Source organism: Oncorhynchus masou, chromosome 22 (genome assembly GCF_036934945.1).
Source record: "Oncorhynchus masou masou isolate Uvic2021 chromosome 22, UVic_Omas_1.1, whole genome shotgun sequence".
In the NCBI taxonomy this organism is placed as follows: Eukaryota; Metazoa; Chordata; class Actinopteri; order Salmoniformes; family Salmonidae; genus Oncorhynchus; species Oncorhynchus masou.
In genome coordinates, this window is record NC_088233.1 from 40,262,218 (window position 1) to 40,283,723 (window position 21,506).

At 47.4% G+C, this 21,506-nt stretch overlaps 1 protein-coding gene across 3 annotated transcripts in view; it reads left to right on the plus strand.

The window, feature by feature from the left end:
* The window catches only part of enc2 (ectodermal-neural cortex 2), a 55,763-nt gene that overhangs the window by 17,634 nt on the left and 16,623 nt on the right, over positions 1-21,506 (plus strand). For 2 of the 3 annotated variants that reach the window (XM_064930204.1, XM_064930207.1), the window contains one exon: positions 11,878-13,737. In XM_064930204.1, the coding sequence (XP_064786276.1) occupies positions 11,878-13,697 (1,820 nt within the window). In that variant the 3' untranslated portion in view covers positions 13,698-13,737. Of the gene's footprint in view, positions 1-8,031; positions 8,089-11,877; positions 13,738-21,506 lie in introns of all 3 variants that reach the window. The other variant, XM_064930206.1, reaches the window with a different exon arrangement.

Sequence of the window (21,506 nt, forward strand, 5' to 3'; positions counted from 1 at the left end):
GCTCGCTCGCTCTCTCTTGCTCGCTTTCTCTTGCTCGCTTCTCTCTCTTGCTCGCTCGCTCTCTCTCTTGCTCGCTCGCTCTCTCTTGCTCGCTCGCTCTCTCTCTGCTCGCTCGCTCTCTCTCTTGCTCGCTCTCTCTCTCTGCTCGCTTCTCTCTCTCTCGCTCTCTCTCTCTCTTGCTCGCTCTCTCTCTTGCTCGCTCTCTCTTCTTCTCGCTCGCTCTCTCTCTCTTGCTCGCTCTCTCTCTCTGCTCGCTCTCTCTCTTGCTCGCTCTCTCTCTTGCTCGCTCTCTCTCTTGCTCGCTCTCTCTCTTGCTCGCTTCTCTCTCTTTGCTCGCTCTCTTGCTCTTCTCTCTTGCTCGCTCTCTCTCTTGCTCGCTCTCTCTCTTGCTCGCTCTCTCTCTTGCTCGCTCTCTCTCTCTGCTCGCTCTCTCTCTTGCTCGCTCTCTCTTGCTCGCTCTCTTTCTCTTTGCTCGCTCGCTCTCTCTCTCTGCTCGCTCTCTCTCTCTTGCTCGCTTGCTCTCTCTTCTTGCTCGCTCGCTCTCTCTCTCTTGCTCGCTCTCTCTCTTGCTCGCTCTCTCTCTTGCTCGCTCGCTCGCTCTCTCTCTTGCTCGCTCGCTCTCTCTCTTGCTCTTGCTCGCTCTTCTCTCTCTTTGCTCGCTTCTCTTGCTCGCTCTCTCTCTCTTGCTCGCTCTTCTCTCTTGCTCGCTCTCTCTCTTGCTCGCTCTCGCTCTCTCTTTTCTCTCTCTCGCTCTCTCTCTCTCTCTCTCTGCTCGCTCTCTTGCTCGCTCGCTCTCTCTTCGCTTCTCTCTCTCTCTCTCTTCTTTCGCTCTCTTGCTCGCTCGCTCTCTCTTGCTCGCTCGCTCTTGCTCGCTCTCTCTCTCTTGCTCGCTCGCTCTCTTGCTCGCTCTCTCTCTCGCTCTTCTCTCTCTTGCTCGCTCTCTCTCTCTTGCTCGCTCGCTTCGCTCTTGCTCGCTCGCTCTCTCTGCTCGCTCTCTCTCTTGCTCGCTCTCTCGCTCTCTCTTTGCTCGCTCGCTCGCTCTCTCTCTTGCTCGCTCTCTCTCGCTCTCTCTCTCTTGCTCGCTCGCTCTCTCTGCTCGCTTCTCTCTTGCTCGCTCGCTCTCTCTCTTGCTCGCTCGCTCTCTCTTGCTCGCCTCTCGCTCTCTCTCTTGCTCGCTCGCTCTCTCTCTCTCTCTTCTCTCTTGCTCGCTCTCTCTCTTGCTCGCCGCTTCTCTCTTGCTCGCTCTCTCTCTTCTGCTTGCTCGCTTCTCTCTCTTGCTCGCTCGCTCTCTTGCTCTGCTCTCTCTCTTGCTCGCTCTCTCTCTTGCTCGCCGCTCTCTTGCTCGCTCGCTCTCTCTTGCTCGCTCTCTCTCTTGCTCGCTCGCTCTTGCTCTCTCTTGCTCGCTTTCTCTCTCTTGCTCGCTCTCTCTTGCTCGCTCTCTCTTGCTCGCTCGCTTTCTCTTGCTCGCTCGCTTTCTCTTGCTCGCTTCTCTCTTGCTCGCTTCTCTCTCTTGCTCGCTCTCTCTGCTCTTGCTCTCTCTCTCTTGCTCGCTCTCTCTTGCTCGCTCGCTTCTCTCTGCTCGCTCGCTCTTCTCTCTTGCTCGCTCTCTCTTTGCTCGCTCTCTCTCTCTTCTCGCTCTCTCTCTTGCTCGCTCTCTCTCTTGCTCGCTCGCTCTCTCTCTTGCTCGCTCGCTCTCTTCTCTCGCTCTCTCTCTCTGCTCGCTCTCTCTTGCTCGCTCGCTCTCTCTCTTGCTCGCTCGCTCTCTTGCTCGCTCTCTCTTGCTCGCTCGCTCTCTTGCTCGCTCTCTCTCTCTCTTGCTCGCTTCTTCTCTCTCTTTCGCTCGCTCTCTCTTCTTGCTCGCTCGCTCTCTCTTTGCTCGCTCGCTCTTCTCTTGCTCGCTCGCTCTCTCTTGCTCTTGCTCGCTCTCTCTCTTGCTCGCTCTCTCTCTTGCTCGCTCTCTCTCTCGCTCGCTCTCTCTTTGCTCGCCGCTTCTTCGCTCTTGCTCGCTCTCTTCTTTGCTCGCTTCTCTTCTCTCTTGCTCGCTCGCTTCTCTCTTGCTCGCTCTCTTGCTCGCTCTCTTTCGCTCGCTCTCTCTTCGCTCTCGCTCTCGCTCGCTCGCTCTCTCTTGCTCGCTCTTCTCTTCTTCGCTCGCTCTCTTCTCTTCTTGCTCGCTCTTCTCTTGCTCTCTCGCTTGCTCGCTCTCTCTCTCGCTCGCTCTCTCTCTTGCTCGCTCTCTCTTGCTCGCTCGCTTGCTCTTGCTCGCTCTTTGCTCGCTCTCTCTTTGCTCGCTCTCTTGCTCGCTCTCTCTCTCGCTCGCTCTCTCTCTCTTGCTCGCTCTCTCTTCGCTCGCTTCTCTCTCGCTCTCGCTCTCTCTTGCAGGCTCTCTTGCTTGCTCGCTCGCTCTCTCTCTTGCTCGCTCTCTTGCTCGCTCTCTCTCTTGCTCGCTCTCTCTCTTGCTCGCTCTCTCTTTGCTCGCCGCTTCTTTGCTCGCTCTCTCTTGCTCGCTCTCTCTCTTGCTCGCTCGCTCGCTTCTCTTGCTCGCTCTCTTGCTCTTCTCGCTCGCTCTCTCTCTCTTGCTCGCTCGCTCTTGCTCTTGCTCGCTCGCTCGCTCTCTCTCTTGCTCGCTCTCGCTTGCTCGCTCTCTTTGCTCGCTCGCTCTCTCTCTTGCTCGCCGCTCTCTTCTTGCTCGCTCGCTCTCTCTTGCTCGCTCGCTCTTCTCTCTTTGCTCGCTCTCGCTTTCTCTTGCTCGCCGCTCTCTCTCTTGCTGCTCTTGCTCGCCGCTCGCTCTCTCGCTCTCTCTTGCTCGCTCTCTTTGCTCGCTCTCTTCTTGCTCGCTCTCTCTCTTCTTGCTCGCGCTCTCTCTTTGCTCGCTCTCTCTTGCTCGCTCTCTCTTGCTCGCTCTCTCTCGCTCGCTCTCTCTCTTCTTGCTTGCTCGCTCTCTCTTCTCGCTCGCTTCTCTTGCTCGCTCGCTCGCTCGCTCTCTTGCTCGCTCGCTCGCTCTTGCTCTTGCTTTTCGCTCTCTCTCTTGCTCGCTTCGCTCTCTCTCTCTTGCTCGCTTGCTCGCTCTTGCTCGCTCTCTCTTCTTGCTCGCTCGCTTCTCTCTTTGCTCGCTCGCTTTCTTGCTTGCTCGCTCTCTCTCTCTTGCTCGCCGCTTTCTTGCTCGCTCGCTCTCTCTCTCTTGCTCGCTCGCTTCTCTCTTGCTCGCCGCTTTCTTGCTCGCTCTCTCTCTTGCTCGCTCGCTTCGCTCTTGCTCGCTCGCTCGCTTCTCTTGCTTGCTCGCTTCTCTCTTGCTCGCCGCTTCTCTTGCTCGCTCGCTCGCTTGCTCGCTCTCTTGCTCGCTCGCTCTTGCTTGCTCGCTCTTCTCTCGCTTCTCTCTTGCTCGCTTTCTCTTGCTCGCTTCTCTTTGCTCGCTTCTCTTTGCTCGCTCTCTCTCGCTCGCCGCTTTCTCTTGCTCGCTCTCTCGCTCGCTCTTGCTCGCTCGCTTTCTTCTCTTCTCTTTGCTCGCTCGCTCTCTTGCTCGCTTTCTCTCTTGCTTGCTCGCTTCTCTCTTTGCTCGCTCTCTCTTGCTCGCTTTTGCTCGCCGCTTCGCTCTCTCTCTTGCTCGCTCGCTCTCTTGCTCTTGCTCGCTCTCTTGCTCGCTCTCTTCTCTTGCTCGCTCTCTCTCTCTTGCTCGCTCGCTCTCTTGCTCGCTCGCTCTCTTGCTCGCTTTGCTCGCTTTCGCTCGCTCTCTCTCTCGCTTGCTCGCTCGCTCGCTTCTCTCTTGCTCGCTCGCTCTCTTTGCTCGCTCGCTCTCTCTCTTGCTCTTGCTCGCTCGCTCTCTCTTTGCTCGCTTCTCTCTCTTCTTGCTCGCCGCTTCTCTCTTTGCTCGCTTCTCTTGCTCGCTCTTCTTGCTCGCTCGCTCTCTCTTGCTCGCTCGCTCTCTCTTGCTCGCTCGCTCTCTCTCTCTCTTGCTCGCTCGCTCTCTCTCTTGCTCGCTTTCTCTTGCTCGCTTCTCTCTCTTGCTCGCTCGCTCTTTCTTGCTCGCTCTCTCTTGCTTGCTCGCTCTCGCTCTCTCTTGCTCGCTCGCTTCTCTCTTGCTCGCTCGCTCTCTCTCTTGCTTGCTCGCTTCTCTTGCTCGCTCGCTTCTCTCTTGCTCGCTCTTTCTCTTGCTCGCTCGCTCTTGCTCGCTCTTGCTCGCTCTCTCTCTTGCTCGCTCTCTCTCTTTGCTCGCTCGCTCTCTCTTGCTCTCTCTCCCTTCCTCACACACACTTTCCTCGCCGCTTCTCTTGCTCGCCGCTCTCTCTCTCTCTCCTTCCTCACACACTTTCTCGCTCGCTCTCGCTCTCTCTCTTCCGCCGCTCTCTCTTCCTCGCTCTCTCTCTTCCTCGCTTCGCTCTCTTCTTCTCGCTCGCTCTCTCTCTTCCTCGCTCGCTCTCTCTCTTCCTCGCTCGCTCTCTCTCTTCCTCGCTCGCTCTCTCTCTCTTGCTCGCTCTCTCTCCCTTCCTCGCTCGCTCTCTTGCTCTCTCTCTCTCCCTTCCTCACACACACTTTCTTTCTCTCCCTCTTTCTCTTTCTCTCTCTCGTTCTCTCTCTCTTCCTCACACACTTTCTTTCTCTCCCTCTTTCTCTCTCTCGTTCTCTCTCTTCCTCACACACTTTCTTTTTCTCTCTCTCCCTTCCTCACACACACTTTCTTTTTCTTTCTCTTTCTTTCTCTCTCTTCCTCACACATACTTTTTCTCTTTCTCTCTCTTTCTCTTACTTTCTCTCTTTCTCTTTCTTTCTCTTTCTCTCTCTTTCTCTTTCTTTCTCTTTCTTTCATTTTCCTTGCCAAAAAAACCCCGCATTTTAGCTGCCTTTTAAGCATTCTAGCACAGTTAAATAGTTAACACACACACACGGACACAGCGGTCTTAGGCACTGCATCTCGGTGCAAGAGGCGTCACTACAGTCCCTGGTTCGAATCCAGACATAATCAAAACCTAACGATTACAATAAGGATTAGGCACAATAGTGGACTTTGGTTAGCTTTCAAAATAAAAGTGGCATAATTCTACTATTTGTATTTATTTGCATCACTGTCAATTACACACTTTTTTTTATTTTGAAGGCAAACTGCAAATTCCACTGTTGTGCCTAATCCTTATTGTGGCTAGCTTCACAACACAACCTGGTCTGGTCGAGCATCACTAGCCAGATGAAGCTAGCTGGCTGCTTATAACGGAAGCTTTGGGCAACGGGGTTAAATGGCTCGCTAGCTATTTATTTTCATGAACTGAACAACAAGTGGCAACCTAGTTAATACTTACTCAAGGATTCTGGTCATTGCTAATACTTACTCAAGGATTCTGGTCATTGTTTTCAGGCTGGTTGTATTGGTGCTAGCTAGGTACTAAGCTAAAGCTAGCTACCCCAGAAGTTGCGGTTGAACAAATTATGCTTTATTATCAACTCGGTATTGTAAACACATCGCTCGGGGCCGGTGTTTGTTTGTTTGCAGACTTTTCTTTTGTACAGCTTTGACAGTGCTACTGTATTTTTTTTTGACACGCAAAGACCCAAATGGCATTCCATAGTATGTATATCGTGAAGCTAATAGAAGTGACGCTATTACTGTGTAACTCCAGTAGGGCAACATCTGAAAAATAGCGCACCTGGTAGTGTGTACCTGTGCTCGACCAGCGGTGAAAGCCAACATCACCCACGACAGAGAACGGTTGATTGTCAAGGGCAATGAACTCCATTATCTTGGCTTTAATGGATTTTGTCTTTGAGTTGTCTCGCTGAAATGTTGTTACTCTTTCAAATGACTGCTCGACTTGTTGACTGCTCGATCAACATAGCAGACATTGTGGGCTCGGTTAGGAATGCTGTGTTGCGCAAACTTTTGGGTGCCGTTATCACGTCATGTCCCTACGTTATATGTATGCACGTCAGCTTTGTCATCGTTTTTAAGATTGGCGTTAAACTAGACATCGGGCCAATACCGATGTTGGCATTTTTAGCTAATATTGGCCAATTCCGATATGTTCACCGATATCATGCATCCCTAATTTTAAGCTTACATTCGGCCTATATGAATCCTACCTTTTTTGAAGCACATCTCATGAGTAGCAGACCCTTCAGTCTTGTGACAATCAAATTTGCCTAAACCTACTGTCAAGTTGTTTGCTAGATAGGTAACGTGACTGAACAAAGTTGTTTGTTACCAAACCAATTAGCAACCCGGGATTAGTTTAAAACGGGCCACAACATGGGTTGTTTCAGTGTGCATTCGGAAAGTATTCAGACCCCTTCATTTTTTCCACATGTTACATTGCAGCCTTATTCTAAAATGGATTAAATCATTTTTTCCCATCAATCTACACACTAACTCATAAATGACAAAGCAAAACATTTTTATTTTAGTCAATGTATAAAATCTGTATTTGGGGAGTTTTTCCCAGTCTTCTCTGCAGATCCTCAAACTCTGTCAGGTTGGATGGAGAGCATCACCGCACAGCTATTTTCAGGTCTCTCCAGACATGTTCGATTTGAAGGACATTTAGAGACTTGTCCCGAAGCCACTCCTGCATTGTCTTGGCTCTGTGCTTAGCATCGTTGCCCTGTTGGAAGGTGAACCTTCGCCCCATTCTGAGGTCCTGAGCATTCTGGAGCAGGCTTTTATCAAGGGTCTCTCTGTACTTTGCACCGTTCATCTTTCCCTCGATCCTGACTATTCTCCCAGTCCCTGCCTCTGAAAAATATCCCCACATGATGCTTCCACCACCATACTTCACCGTAGAGATGGTGCCAGGTTTCCTCCAGACATTGAAGCTTGGCATTCATGCCAAATAGTTAAATCTTGGTTTCATCAGACCAGAGAATCTTGTTTCTCGTGGTCTGAGAGTCCTTTTAGGTGCTTTTTGGCAAACTCCAAGCGAACTGTTGTGCCTTTTACTGTGGCGTGAGGGGCTTTCGTCTGGCCACTCCATACAGGCCTGATTAGTGGAGTGCTGCAGAGAGTTGTCCTTCTGGAAGGTTCTCCCATCTCCAAAGAGGAGCTCTGTCAGGGAAACCATCGGGTTCTTGATAACCTCTCTGACCAAGGCCCTTCTCCCCCGATTGCTCACTTTGGCCGGGCGGCTAGCTCTAGGAATAGTCTTGGTGGTTCCAAGAGAATGATGGAGACTTCCATTTAAGAATAATTGAGGCCACTGTGTTCTTGGGGATTTTCAGTGCTGCAGACATTTTTTGGTACCATTCCCCAAATCTGTGCCTTCGACACAGTCGTGTCTCGGAGATCTATGGACAATTCCTTCAACATGGCTTGGTCTTTGCTCTGACATGCACTGTCAACTGTGGGACCTTATATAGACAGGTGTGTGTGTTTTTCCAAATCATGTCCAATCAATTGAATTGACCACAGGTGGACTCCAATTTAAGTTGTAGAACATCTCAAGGTTGATAAATGGAAACAGAATGCAATTTTGAGTCTCATAGCAAAGGATCTGAGTACTTATATGAATAAGGTATTTCTGTTTTTTATTTGTAATAAAAATTTAAAAAATTTGAAACCTGTTTTTGCTTTGTCATTGTGTGTAGATTGAGGATTTTTAAATGTAACAAAGTGGGAAAAGTAAAGTGGTCTGAATACTTTCCAAATTTACTGTAATACCGTGATCCCCACTCATGCTCCAAGTGCATTCTTTGAGGATGTTCTCTTGAGTGTGGAGAATGCATAAAACATTACATTGGAGAAGCACTCGCATCGTAAGGTCATACAGTAGGGGGAGTGCATCTCCAGCGAGGGCAATGAAACAAGATATACACAAAGCAAACGTTTTACTTCATATATGTGAATTATTGTAATCTAGCTAGATAAACAGGCAAAAAGGACCTAAAACGAATATTATGCAAGGTAGAGTAGATTCTTTGTGGATAACTGTAGTAGTTAGCCAGTTAGCTCTATTGCCTTACTATGGGCTTGCCAACCTTTTTCTATTGTATTATTGACTTTATGGTTGTTTATTCCATTTGTAACTCTGTTTGTGTCGCTTTGCTTTATCTTAGCCAGGTTGCAGTTGTAAATGAGAACATGTTCTCAACCGGCCTACCTGTTAAATAAAGGTGAAATATTTTTAAAAAAAAAATGTATTAATGCATCAAGATAATATTGTAGACAGGCAACATATGAGATGTGAATAGACAACATTTTTATTCTGAAGTTGGTGTGTATTTTCTCTTGCTTCAGCTCAAATAATGTCCGCCATTGGTTTCTTGAAAATGTGCATCCTTTTTTACATGGTTGCGTCATATTTCTTTACATACTTTCCGTTGAAGTTTGCATCGATGCATGTTTCAAAATATGTACAAACGACCCTGAGATGCTGGCCTTCTAGGCAGGGTTGCAAAGATTAAGATGGGCAAAAGAACAGACACTGGACAGAGGAACTCTGCCTAGAAGGCCAGCATCCGAGTTGCCTCTTCACTGTTGATGTTGAGACTGGTGTTTTGCGGGTACTATTTAATGAAGCTGCCAGTTGAGGACTTGTGAGGTGTCTGTTTCTCAAACGAGACACTAATGTACTTGTCCTCTTGCTCAGTTGTGCACCGTGACCTCCCACTCTTTCTATTCTGGTTAGAGCCCGTTTGTTCTGTGAAGGAAGTAGTACACAGCATTGTACGATATCTTCAGTTTCTTGGCAATTTCTGGCATGGAATAGCCTTCATTTCCCAGAACAAGAATAGACTGACGAGTTCCAAAAGAAAGTTATTTGTTTCTGGCCGATCGAACCCACAAATGCTGATGCTCCAGATACTCAACTAGTCTAAAGAAGGCCAGTTTTATAGCTTCTTTAATTAGGACAACAGTTTTCAGCTAACGTAATTGCAAAATGGTTTTCTAATGATCGATTAGCCTTTTATAAACTTGGGTTAGCTAACATAACGTGCCATTGGAACACAGGAATGATGGTTTCTGATAATGGGCCTCTGTACTAGTGGTTGACCGAGTATGATTTTTCAATGCCAATACCGATTATTGGAGGACCAAAAAAGCCGATACCGATTAATCGCCCCCCCCAAAAAAAATCTCTTCTTTTTTAAAATTATTATTATTTATTTGTAATAATGACAATTACAACAATACTGAATGAACACTTATTTTAACTTAATACATCAATAAAAATCAATTTAGCCTCAAATAATGGAACATGTTCAATTTGGTTTAAATAATGCAAAAACAAAGTGTTGGAGAAGTAAAAGTGCAATATGTGCCATGTAAAAAGTTAACGTTTGAGTTCCTTGCTCAGAACATGAGAACATATGAAAGTGCCAGTGTAACAGTATAGCTTCTGTCCCTCTCCTCGCTCCTACCTGGGCTCGAACCAGGAACACCTCAACAGCCACACTCGAAGCAGCGTTACCCATCGCTCCACAAAAGCCGCGACCCTTGCAGAGCAAGGTGAATAACTACTCCAAGTCTCAGAGCGAGTGACGTTTGAAATGCTATTAGCGCACACCCAACTAACGAGCTAGCCATTTCACATCGGTTACACCAGCCATTAGGCTGATAGGCTTGAAGTCATAAACAGCACTGTGCTTGCGAAGAGCTGCTGGCAAAATGCACGAAAGTGCTGTTTGAATGAATGCTTACAAGCCTGCTGCTGCCGACCATCGGTCAGTCAGACTGCTCTATCAAATAGACTTAATTATAACATAATAACACACCGAAATACGAGCCTTTGGTCATTTAATATGGTCGAATCCGGAAACTATCATTTCAAAAACAAAACTTTTATTTCAGTGAAATACGTTACCTTTCGATATTTTATCTAACGGGTGGCATCCCTAAGTCTAAATATTCTTGTTACATTGTACAACCTTCAATGTTATGTCATAATTATGTAAAATTCTGGCAAATTATTTCGCAATGAGCCAGGCTGCCCAAACTGTTGCTTATACCCTGACTCTGCTTGCAATGAACGCAAGAGAAATGACAATTTCACCTGGTTAATATTGCCTGGTAACCTGGATTTCTTTTAGCTAAATATGCAGGTTTAAAAATATATGCCTCTGTGTATTGATTTTAAGAAAGGCATTGGTGTTTATGGTTAGGTACAGTCGTCCAATGATTGTGCTTTTTTCGCAAATGCACTTTTGTTAAATCATCCCCTAGCGTTGCATCGATTATATGCAACGCAGGACATGCTAGATAAACGAGTAACTCATCAACCATGTGTAGTTATAACTAGTGATTATGATTGATTGTGTTTTAGAAGATATGTTTAATGCTAGCTCGCAACTTACCTTAGCTACTACTGCATTCGCGTAACAGGCAGGCTCCTCGTGAGAGGCAGGTGGTTAGGGTGTTGTACTAGTTAACTGTAAGGTTGCAAGATTGAGCTGACAAGGTAAAAACCTGTCGTTCTGCCCCTGAACAAGGCAGTTAATCCACCATTCCCAGTAAGCCGTCATTGAAAATAAGAAAGTGTTCTTAACCGTCTTGCCTAGTTAAATAAAGGTATAAAAAAATTTTTTTAAATCGGCACCCAAAAATACCAATTTCCGATTATGAAAACTTGAAATCAGCCATAATTAATCGGTCGACCTCTACTCTGTACGCCTATGTAGATATTCCATAAAAAAATCTGCCGTTTCCAGCTACAACAGTCATTTACAACATTAACAATGTCAACATCAAATTTATCAGAAATACAGTGTAATTTTAACCTGTCTGGCCCACCCGGGACGCAACCGCACCCCCTGCCAACAATAAATGCAAATGCGCTACGCCAAATGCTAATAGCACTCGTTAAAACTCAAACGTTCATTAAAATTCACATGCAGGGTAGTCAATTCAAGCTACACTCGTTGTGAATCTAGCCAACGAGTCAGATTTGTAAAATGCTTTTCGGCGAAAGCATGAGTAGCTATTATCTGATAGCAGGCAACACGCCGAAATACCAGAAGGGGACGTAAACAAAGGAATTAGCGTAGCCGGCGCTACACAAAACGCAGAAATAAAATATAAAACATTCATTACCTTTGACGAGATTCTTTGTTGGCACTCCTATATGTCCCATAAACATCACAATTGTCTTTTTTTTTCGATTAAATCGGTCCTTGTGTACCCAAAATGTCAATTTATGAAGACCGTCAGATCCAGTAAAAACACTTTTTTAACGCGACGTTATATTTAAAATTAAAAAAGTTGCCTATAACCTTTGACAAAACACTTCAAACTACTTCTGTAATCCAACTTTAGGTATTACTAAATGTTAAATGATCAAATTGATCACGGAGCGATCTGTATTCAATAGGCACAAGTTTGGGAAAATGTAGTCAACTTTTCCAGTTCCATTGTTTACAGCTGTGGACTTGACAACCGGATGTGGCTATTACTCAGATGACCAACGATTTAGTTGAATCGAAATCACAACACTGGCGACATCGTGTGGAAGCTATAGGAACTGTATCCTCAGCCTTAAGTATTTTTCCTTCCAATAGACAATACATGGACTGGCGGATTGATTTTTTTTTCTCCATCGATTTAGTGACCAGGTTTTCTGGCGATTTTGACCACGGAACTCGTTCTGTTATAGTCACAGACACCATTGAACCAGTTCTAGAAACCTCAGATTGTTTTCTATGCACACATACTAATCATATGCACATACAATATTCCTGGCATGAGTAGCAGGATGTTGAAATGTTGCACGATTTTTATCAGAATGTTGAAAAAAGTAGCCCGATCTCTAAGAGGATTAATTAATGGACAAAAAATAGCTTTTCTTTCAAAAACAAGGACATTTCCAAGTGACCCCAAACGTTTGAATGGTAGTGTATATCTGGGGGAAAACATCAAGCAGTTAGTTCCATATCTCATTTATTTTTCTGTTTTTGTTTTTTCTTTAGTTGGAGAAATTGAGACGAGCGACTCCCTGGGTCTGGAGATCTCTGAAACCATGTCAGTCACCGTCCACGAGAACCGAAAGTCCCGTACCAGCACGGGCTCCATGAACATCTCTCTGTTCCATAAGCCCTCGCATCCAGACAGTGTGCTCACCCACCTCAACACCCTCCGAAAGCAATGCATGTTCACTGATGTGACACTGTGGGCGGGGGACCGCTCCTTCCCCTGCCATCGGGCCGTACTAGCTGCATGCAGCCGCTACTTTGAGGCTATGTTCAGTGGAGGCTTGAGGGAGAGCCTGGACAATGAGGTGAACTTCAGAGACAGTGTGCATCCAGAGGTGCTGGAGCTGCTGCTTGACTTTGCCTACTCATCACGCGTCATCATCAATGAGGAGAACGCAGAGTCATTACTCGAGGCGGGAGACATGCTGCAGTTCCACGACATCCGAGACGCTGCCGCAGAGTTCCTGGAGAAGAACCTGCACTCGTCCAACTGCCTGGGCATGATGCTGCTGTCCGACGCCCACCAGTGCAAACGGCTATATGAGCTCTCCTGGAGGATGTGCCTGGTGCACTTTGAGGCGGTGCGGGACACGGAGGACTTCTACGGCCTCAACAAGGACAAGCTGCTGGACCTGATCCTCAGTGACGAGCTGGAGATCGAGGATGAGCAGATCGTGTTCAACGCTGTGATGCGCTGGGTGCGATATGACCTGGATGGCCGCAGAGACTACCTCCCTGAGCTGCTGCGGGGCATCCGCCTGGCCCTGCTGCCCTCTGAGTGTCTGATCGAGGCGGTGGCCTGCGAGGAGCTGGTGATGTCAGACAAGAGGAGCCGGCAGATCGTGGAGGAGGCCATGCAGTGCAAGAAGAAAATTCTGCAGAACGATGGGGTGGTCACCAGCCCCTGTGCCCGACCCCGCAAGGCAGGCCACACACTGCTCATCCTGGGAGGACAGACCTTCATGTGTGATAAGATCTACCAGGTGGACCACAAAGCCAAGGAGATCATCCCCAAGTCCGACCTGCCCAGCCCCAGGAAGGAGTTCAGTGCCTGTGCCATCGGCTGTAAGGTCTACGTGACTGGGGGGAGGGGTTCTGAGAACGGGGTGTCTAAGGATGTTTGGATCTATGACACGGTCCACGAGGAGTGGTCTAAAGGAGCACCCATGTTGATAGCACGTTTCGGCCATGGCTCTGCTGAACTGGAGAACTGCCTGTATGTGGTGGGCGGCCACACTGCCATAGCAGGTGTCTTCCCTGCCTCCCCCTCAGTCTCCCTCAAACAGGTAGAGCGGTATGACCCGCTTACAAACAAATGGACCATGATGGCTCCACTTAGAGACGGTGTTAGCAATGCAGCCGTGGTCAGCGCCAAGCTGAAGCTGTTTGTCTTTGGTGGCACCACCATCCACAGAGACAAGGCCTCCAAGGTGCAGTGCTATGACCCTCTGGGGAACCGTTGGGCCATCGCAGCAGAGTGTCCGCAGCCGTGGAGATACACGGCCGCCGCTGTTCTAGGCAGTCAGATCTTCATCATGGGTGGAGACACTGAGTTCACCGCCGCCTCTGCCTACCGCTTTGACTGTGAGACCAACCAGTGGTCTCGTGTTGGGGACATGACTTCTAAAAGAATGAGCTGCCATGCTGTGGCCTCTGGAAACAAACTGTACGTGGTGGGGGGCTACTTTGGGACGCAGCGCTGCAAGACGCTAGACTGTTATGACCCCACGTCCGATAGCTGGAACAGTATAACCACAGTGCCTTACTCACTAATTCCTACTGCGTTCGTAAGCACCTGGAAACATCTACCAGCCTAGTTGCCTCGCTACAAGAATAAGGAGAGGTCTCCAGAACTGGGTGAGCAATGAGCATATTGTTTTATCCTAGTAATATATGTTGGTAAGAAATGTCATATTTGTAAGAATTCCTATGTAAGCACGTACACCGTGTAATCCTTTGACAATATTAATAGAGCACTTTACATAACATGTCCTATATGTGAGCGGACCAAGTAATTGTCACTCTAAAGCGGGAAGGTGGAATAAACGAGTCAGGAGTAGGTTCTCTTGATTGAACACAGTTCTCTATTGAGGGCATTTGGTCAACAAAAACACTCCGACATAATCAATGAAAATCTTCCAAGGAAAAACATACATCTTCTTCTCCAGATGAAACAGGAACACAATAGGATTATCTTTAAACTACAACAAAAAGTCACAGGATTGTCACCGTCTTAGTGGTTCTTCCTGGATAGCTCCTCTCTCTCGGTGGCCATCTTCCAGAGATAGTTTTCCCCTCCCCTCTCTGCTGGTTCCATTCTCTCTCTTATAGGGGAGGGAGAGTATGTCATTAGTACCGTCAGCTGTGCTTAATTGCCTCTGGTTACCTTGTCTCCCATGCCTTGTTGGGCTACTATCCGTGAGCCCAGCCTGCCCTCTGGGTGGTCCTTCCACATACCTTCCCCCCACCCCAGGACCGAACCGGAGGGTTGGGCGCCAGACGCATCGTCTTGGTTGCGTCGGGACAGCGCGTCTGCATTCCCGTTCCTCGATCCGGCCCTGTGGATGACATGGAAAGAGAACGGTTGTAAAGACGACAACCATCTGGCTATTCTGTTGTTATTGTTTCTCTTACCAGCCATCCACGTGAGGGGTGCATGGTCAGTAACTAATGCAAACCTCCAACCCAGTAGGTAGTACCGGAGATAATCGAGGGCCCACTTGATGGCTAAGGCGTCTTTCTCTACGGTCGCATACCTCTGTTCCCGATCGCTGAGCTTCCTACTAATGAAGAGAATCGGCTTCTCGGCTTCACCTTTACCCTGAGCTAGTACGGCCCCGAGCCCTGTATCCGAGGCGTCGACCTGCACAATGAACTCTTGTGAGAAGTCCGGAGCCTGTAGAACGGGATCAGAACACAAGCCATCTTTTAGCAATTGAAAGGCCTCTTCCGTCTCGTCTTTCCACTCTACCTGGTTTGGCAGGTTTTTCCTGATGAGGTTTGTGAGGGGGTTGGCAATGGTTGCATATCCCGGGATAAAACGGCGATAATATCCTGTTATCCCGAACATCTCGCTTGGTCCGGGGTCCAGGCCAGTCACGAATTGCCCTGGTCTTCTCTGCCTGTGGGCGTATTTTCCCTTACTCTATGGTGTTAACCCAGGTATTCCGCTTCGGACAGGCCCAGGCAGCATTTATTTGGATTGGCTGTCAACCCTGTGGCTTCCAAACTCACGAGCACCGCCCGTAATCGCAGGAGGTGACTATCCCAGTCCTCGCTGTGGATGACCACATCGTCTATGTATGCCGCTGCATACTCTTGATGGGGCCGTAGAATGGCATCCATGAGGCGTTGGAAAGTTGCAGCGGCACCATGCAGTCCGAAGGGCATCCTCACATACTGGAAAAGCCCCTCTGGGGTGGCAAAGGCAGTCTTTGGGCGATCCTCCGGAGCCACCGGCACTTGCCAATATCCCTTCGTCAAATCCAGGGTAGTGATGAACTTGGCCTTTCCTAAACACTTCAAGAGTTCATCCACGCGGGGCATGGGATACGCATCGAATGTAGAGATGGCATTCACGCCCCTAAAGTTGTTGCAGAGTCTCATACTACCATCGGATTTGGGGACCCGGACTATGGGACTGGACCACTCACTCGTCGATGGCTCGATCACGCCCATCCTCAACATCTCCCTTACCTCTTTCTTAGCGATGACTCTGCGAGCCTCAGGAATCCTGTAAGGGCGGATATGCACCTTCTTGCCGGGTTCAGTGTGGATATGGTGGAACAGGACATCTGTTTGTCCTGGGAATGGAGAGAATATTCGACCGAAGTTCATAAACAGCTTGTCTTGCTGTCTTGACTGCTCCGGTAGGAGAGTTTGGCCACGGCGTACCTGTGGGTAGAGCCTCCTCTTTTCCTTTGCCCTCCAGGGCCATCAAAGCCACCTCCTCCTCTCGTCCATGGTACGTCTTCAGCAGGTTTATGTGATAGAGTTGGACCTTCTTCCTCCTGTCAGGTTGCTTGATGAGGTAATTGACCGGTGAGACCCTTTTCATTACCTCGTAGGGCCCCCTCCACTGCGCCAGCAAGCGATGTTCGGCCGTGGGCACAAACACCATCACTTTCTCTCCCACAGTGAACTCACGGGGGGGTCGCGGACTTATCATAGGCCCGGCCTTGGGTCCTTTGTGCCTTCTCCATATGCTCCTTGACTATGGGCCACAATACTGACAGGCGGTCTCTCATCAGGGTAACGTGTTCTATTGTGGATCGAAAGGGACATGGTTGGGTCTCCGAGGTCTCCTTGGCTAAGTCGAGGATTCCTCGACAGGGTCTGCCATAGAGCAATTCAAACGTAGAGAATCCAGTGGATGCCTGGGGTACTTCTCGCAGGGCAAACATTAATTGTGGGAGAAGCATGTCCCAGTTTTTCCCGTCTCTGGACACCACTCTTCTCAACATGCTTTTAATCGTTTTGTTCAAGCGTTCACACAACCCGTCTGTTTGAGGGTGGAATATGCTTGTACGTATCTGTTGAACATGATATAACCGACACAAGTGCTTCATCAACCGGGACATGAACGGGGTTCCTTGATCGGTTAAGATCGTCTTGACGAGGCCCACACGAGAGAACATCAGGAATAACTCCTTGGCAATTCCCTTTGACGACATGTTACGCATTGGTATGGCCTCCGGGAACTTGGTAGCGTAATCTATAACCACTAGGATGTACTCGTGTCCTCTGGCGGATTTTGGGAGGGGTCCTACGAGGTCCATAGCTATGCGTTCAAAGGGAGTCTCTATGATGGGGAGAGGAATCAAAGGGTTACGTAGGTGTGGCCGTGGAGCTGTACGTTGACATTGATCACACATCCTACAATACCTGGCCACATACCGGGTGACCCGGGGCCAATAGATTCTCAGCATGATTCTGTCAATAGTCTTGTCTCGTGCCAGGTGTCCTCGTAGGATGCGGGAATGGGCTAACTGTAGAACTGTATCCCTGTATGGTCTAGGCACCATTAGTAATTCCTGGTTTCCCCCTTTCGTTGTACGACCCAGTATAAGAGACCCCGCCTGATTGCACAGTAAGGAAAAGGGGGCTCACCTGATCCGTCGACGTTCCTCCCGTCGATCACCTTCACCTTCCTCATGGCCCACCTTAGGTCTGGGTCTCTATGCTGTGAGGTGCCGAACTGTCCCTTTAATCCCTGGGGCAGGTCGACCTCGTTAGAGGGATGTGGAGGTTGTTCCCCATCCCCATCAGGGGTGACCGAGGAGAATCCCATCCAGGTTCCCTCCTCGGATGGAGCTTCAAATATATCCCTTAGCACCTGGTTGCTCCTTCCTTCCTGCGTTGTGTATAACCCTTCACGTGTCTTCATCGGTGGTTTCCTGGAAAATCTGTCGTAAACGTTGGGTCGCTATTTCTTCCTCTGCTGCAGAGGACGAGGACGCGGCTACGTCTCCTTGTAGGACTACAACCTCGGGCTTGAATTTTCTCTTCTTTCCTGTCCCCCGTCTTCCGGTGCATAACGTCATCTGCCGAAGCTCCTTATATCGGGGACAGTCTCTCCTGATCAATAATGGCACCTTCAGCTGGGGCACTTTCCTTGCCCTGACTGTACATCTTCCTTTTGAAGTGAGAATAGGCAGATTCACAGTGGGGTAATAGTGGGTGTCTCCATGGATTTAGGATACGGCTACTTTGTCTGGTAGCAGTGTTGCGGAGGTCACCATCCGCTCCTCTACTAACGTAACCATACTTCCCGAGTCGAGAATTGCTACCACATCTTGTCCTTCGACTCGAACCGGAATCTCTGAGGCTATCTCTGGTAACCAACAGTGTTGATCCTGCCCCCTCAAAACGGGATGTGTGGGGGTAGGCAGTGATGACTCCGTGACCATGGGCTCATCCTTGCTAGGACATTGTGGGGCATAATGATCGGGAGGAAAAACATACATCTTCTTCTCCATATGAAACAGGAACACAATAGGATTATCTTTAAACTACAACAGAAAGTCACAGGATTGTCACCGTCTTAGTGGTTCTTCCTGGATAGCTCCTCTCTCTCGGTGGCCATCTTCCAGACATAGTTTTCCCCTCCCCTCTCTGCTGGTTCCATTCTCTCTCTTATAGGGGAGGGAGAGTATGTCATTAGTACCGTCAGCTGTGCTTAATTGCCTCTGGTTACCTTGTCTCCCATGCCTTGATGGGCTACTATCCGTGAGCCCAGCCTGCCCTCTGGGTGGTCCTTCCACATATATTTCCCCAAACACTGACAGTCTTTTCTCACTCAAATGCTTTCAAGTGAAAGAGCCTCAGAAGTCTGCTAGCTTTTGACGTACACACTCAGCAGACTAGTGTTGCCCAGTACCAAAACTTCTGTACTTTTTCAGTACTAGAACATGAAAAAACGGTTCGGTACTATAATTTGTTACTTTCGGTACTTCTGTCAAATGTGTCTCGCGTTGTCTACTGATTTTAGAGAGCATCGAGTCTATCAACACAGCCGATGTCTCCTTATAGCGTGAACGTACCGTGCCTGCTCACTTACTCAATGCTAACTCTAGCCTGTACTAAGGAACCACTGCACTCACTCAGTCTGGGCGGCAGCATGTTAGCGCCCCACTCACACACTTGAATAAAGGAACACGTTATGTTGCAACTGTTAATTACTGTTCGCAAAACAATGTCCATTCGAGGCTAGAACACTTTACAATGGAAGAAGATACCGGTAGCTTTCAGCTTTGTAGGCTAACTTTCCTTGCATCAAACATAAATTCACTACCCTATAGGACTGTGGTGGTCATGACAATTTGTCCACTGGTTATTGTCATGCCAATTTAACTTTTCCCATTCCGGAGCGTGTGCATATGAAGTGGCTAGCTAGATTTAGAGTTATTTGGCAACTTTAGTGAATGATACACACCTTTTTAGAATATCTTATAAATCAGGTTACAGATGCTGGATCCCCAGGGTTGCTGCCCTACCTTCCTCCACGGCTAGGAGATGCAGCAGCTGGGCTGCCTGAAAAGACAGCAGCGGAGTGGCTCTGGGGCTACCCAGAGGAAGCAGGTTCTTACAGAAGCAAAGTGAAAACGGAATTGTTGTCATCAACATTGTTGCATGTGCTGCATTGACCATGCAACAATATGTGCTCCTTGAGTGACAGGGGACGGAGCTAGGTCTGTAGAAAGCAGCATGGAGAAAGAGAGGGCAGCGAAAGATGACTCAAGTAGTGAGGTAAACTATAAAAATGGACGTTACACACAGCATATCACATTTAACAAACCAAACATTCAAATACTGTTAAAGAAGGTAAAGTAAAAACCCAAACCGGTCTGTCCATCAATACCGGACAATGGAGAACTGAGTACCAGGCGATTAGCGACCTGACAGTCACTTCCAACGCATGTCCAGAGGGCATAAGAGGAGATCACGTGGAATTTGACTGCGGTCATGACTCATAACGGCCGTTGTTGTGGTAATACAATCACCGCAACAGCCCTCGTCAACACCTTACTCTGCTTATCTTAATCGGCGTTAGGTCAAAATTGAAGTAAGCATATGCCGATTAAAACACTGGGTTTTCTTCTTCTTCTTTTTCTTCTTCTTCTTCTTCTTCTTCTTCTTCTTCTTCTTCTTCTTCTTCTTCTTCTTCTTCTTCTTCTTCTTCTTCTTCTTCTTCTTCTTCTTCTTCTTCTTCTTCTTCTTCTTCTTCTTCTTCTTCTTCTTCTTCTTCTTCTTCTTCTTCTTCTTCTTCTTCTTCTTCTTCTTCTTCTTCTTCTTCTTCTTCTTCTTCTTCTTCTTCTTCTTCTTCTTCTTCTTCTTCTTCTTCTTCTTCTTCTTCTTCTTCTTCTTCTTCTTCTTCTTCTTCTTCTTCTTCTTTCTTCTTTCTTCTTCTTCTTCTTCTTCTTCTTCTTCTTCTTCTTCTTCTTCTTCTTCTTCTTCTTCTTCTTCTTCTTCTTCTTCTTCTTCTTCTTCTTCTTCTTCTTCTTCTTCTTCTTCTTCTTCTTCTTCTTCTTCTTCTTCTTCTTCTTCTTCTCTTCTTCTTCTTCTTCTTCTTCTTCTTCTTCTTCTTCTTCTTCTTCTTCTTCTTCTTCTTCTTCTTCTTCTTCTTCTTCTTCTTCTTCTTCTTCTTCTTCTTCTTCTTCTTCTTCTTCTTCTTCTTCTTCTTCTTCTTCTTCTTCTTCTTCTTCTTCTTCTTCTTCTTCTTATTCTTTTCTTCTTATTATTCTTCTTGACTTCTTCTTCTCCTAAACACTGTCAGCGTTCCAACAGTGTATTTGATCTGTGCCAGCCTTCCTCTTTAGAGCAAGTGAAGTGAGTTCGGAACAACTGAACATATGCGTTTTAGAAGTAGTTTTCACATGCAAACATTATAGCCGAACTCCAAATCAAATATGCTTCCCAAAATTAACATGGTCGCTGTGGTGGAACGTTTATTATGTTTGTCGATTTTCTGCATCAAGTAGCCTGATTTCAGATGTGTCCATTTTAACAAAAATATTTTATGTAGTTAGATTGGTAAAACAAAGTCAAATTTATTGTATGATTAGATTCATTAAGTTATACATGGCTATCTGAAAAATGGACATAAATATAATAATATTGAACTCAAAGATCTGTCTGGGTCAAGTGCCATTCTCTGACTTTGGCTAATATGCCTTATTTTTTTGCATTGGTTTCATTTTGGAATTGAGTATCGTGGTGGTATCGAGTATCGTAATACTAAACCTGGTATCAGTTAAGCTTGTCTAGGTCCTGCTGTTTCAAGTGTGTGTGTGGTGGGACTACTCAAAAAAAAAATAATAATAATAATAATACCCGAAGAAACCATCTAGAAGTGGCAACAAAGAAAAGCACAAACACTGCAGGACCTCATGGTGGCTTCTGGGAGTGGTAGTACAGTAAAGTTTATCTGGAGGAAATCCCTGTGTTTCTCACTCGGGATCAAAGTGACACATCCCACCCAGTGGTGCAGTACGGTGGTAAGCCACTCAGACATTGATTTGTGTTCTGCATTACAGAGACTTTCCAGTCAATTGGCTATTAGCACACTAGCTGGAGAACACACTGGGGCTCAATCAGTGTAATTACACAGAGACTGGAGAGACCACAGAGAGCTACTCTAATGGGGGGCGGGGTGCCATTGCCTTGTGAAAGCCAGAAGGTCCCAAATGTACCGTTACCCATTACATTTATATAGAGTCTAAAGTACACTGTAATGGTTTCCTAAACTGTTGACATGTCCTGTTTTTATCATGAATAAATAATGACCAAATAAGCCCAACGCGGGCATTTTAAGGTTATGCTTGTGCCTCAATTGTTCAATGTTATTGAGCATAGCATTTGGTTTCCTATAATCCATGGTTATCTTATCTGAGAGGTAGATGTGTGTTTGCTGGAGCTGAGCTACTATAAAGGGGGTTAGGGTATTGCTTGGAAGATGTTGCCGCGGGGAACAGGGAGGCTCAAGTCCGTGTCCAGGCATCAGCCACTAGGGTGGTGAGAGTAGCAGACATAAGTTCAGAGACACAACCTCAGCTCACAGCACAGAGGTGGAGTATCCCTTCCTCTGAAGGGTTAACCCAATTAGTCCCACCATAACATCAGTGCGT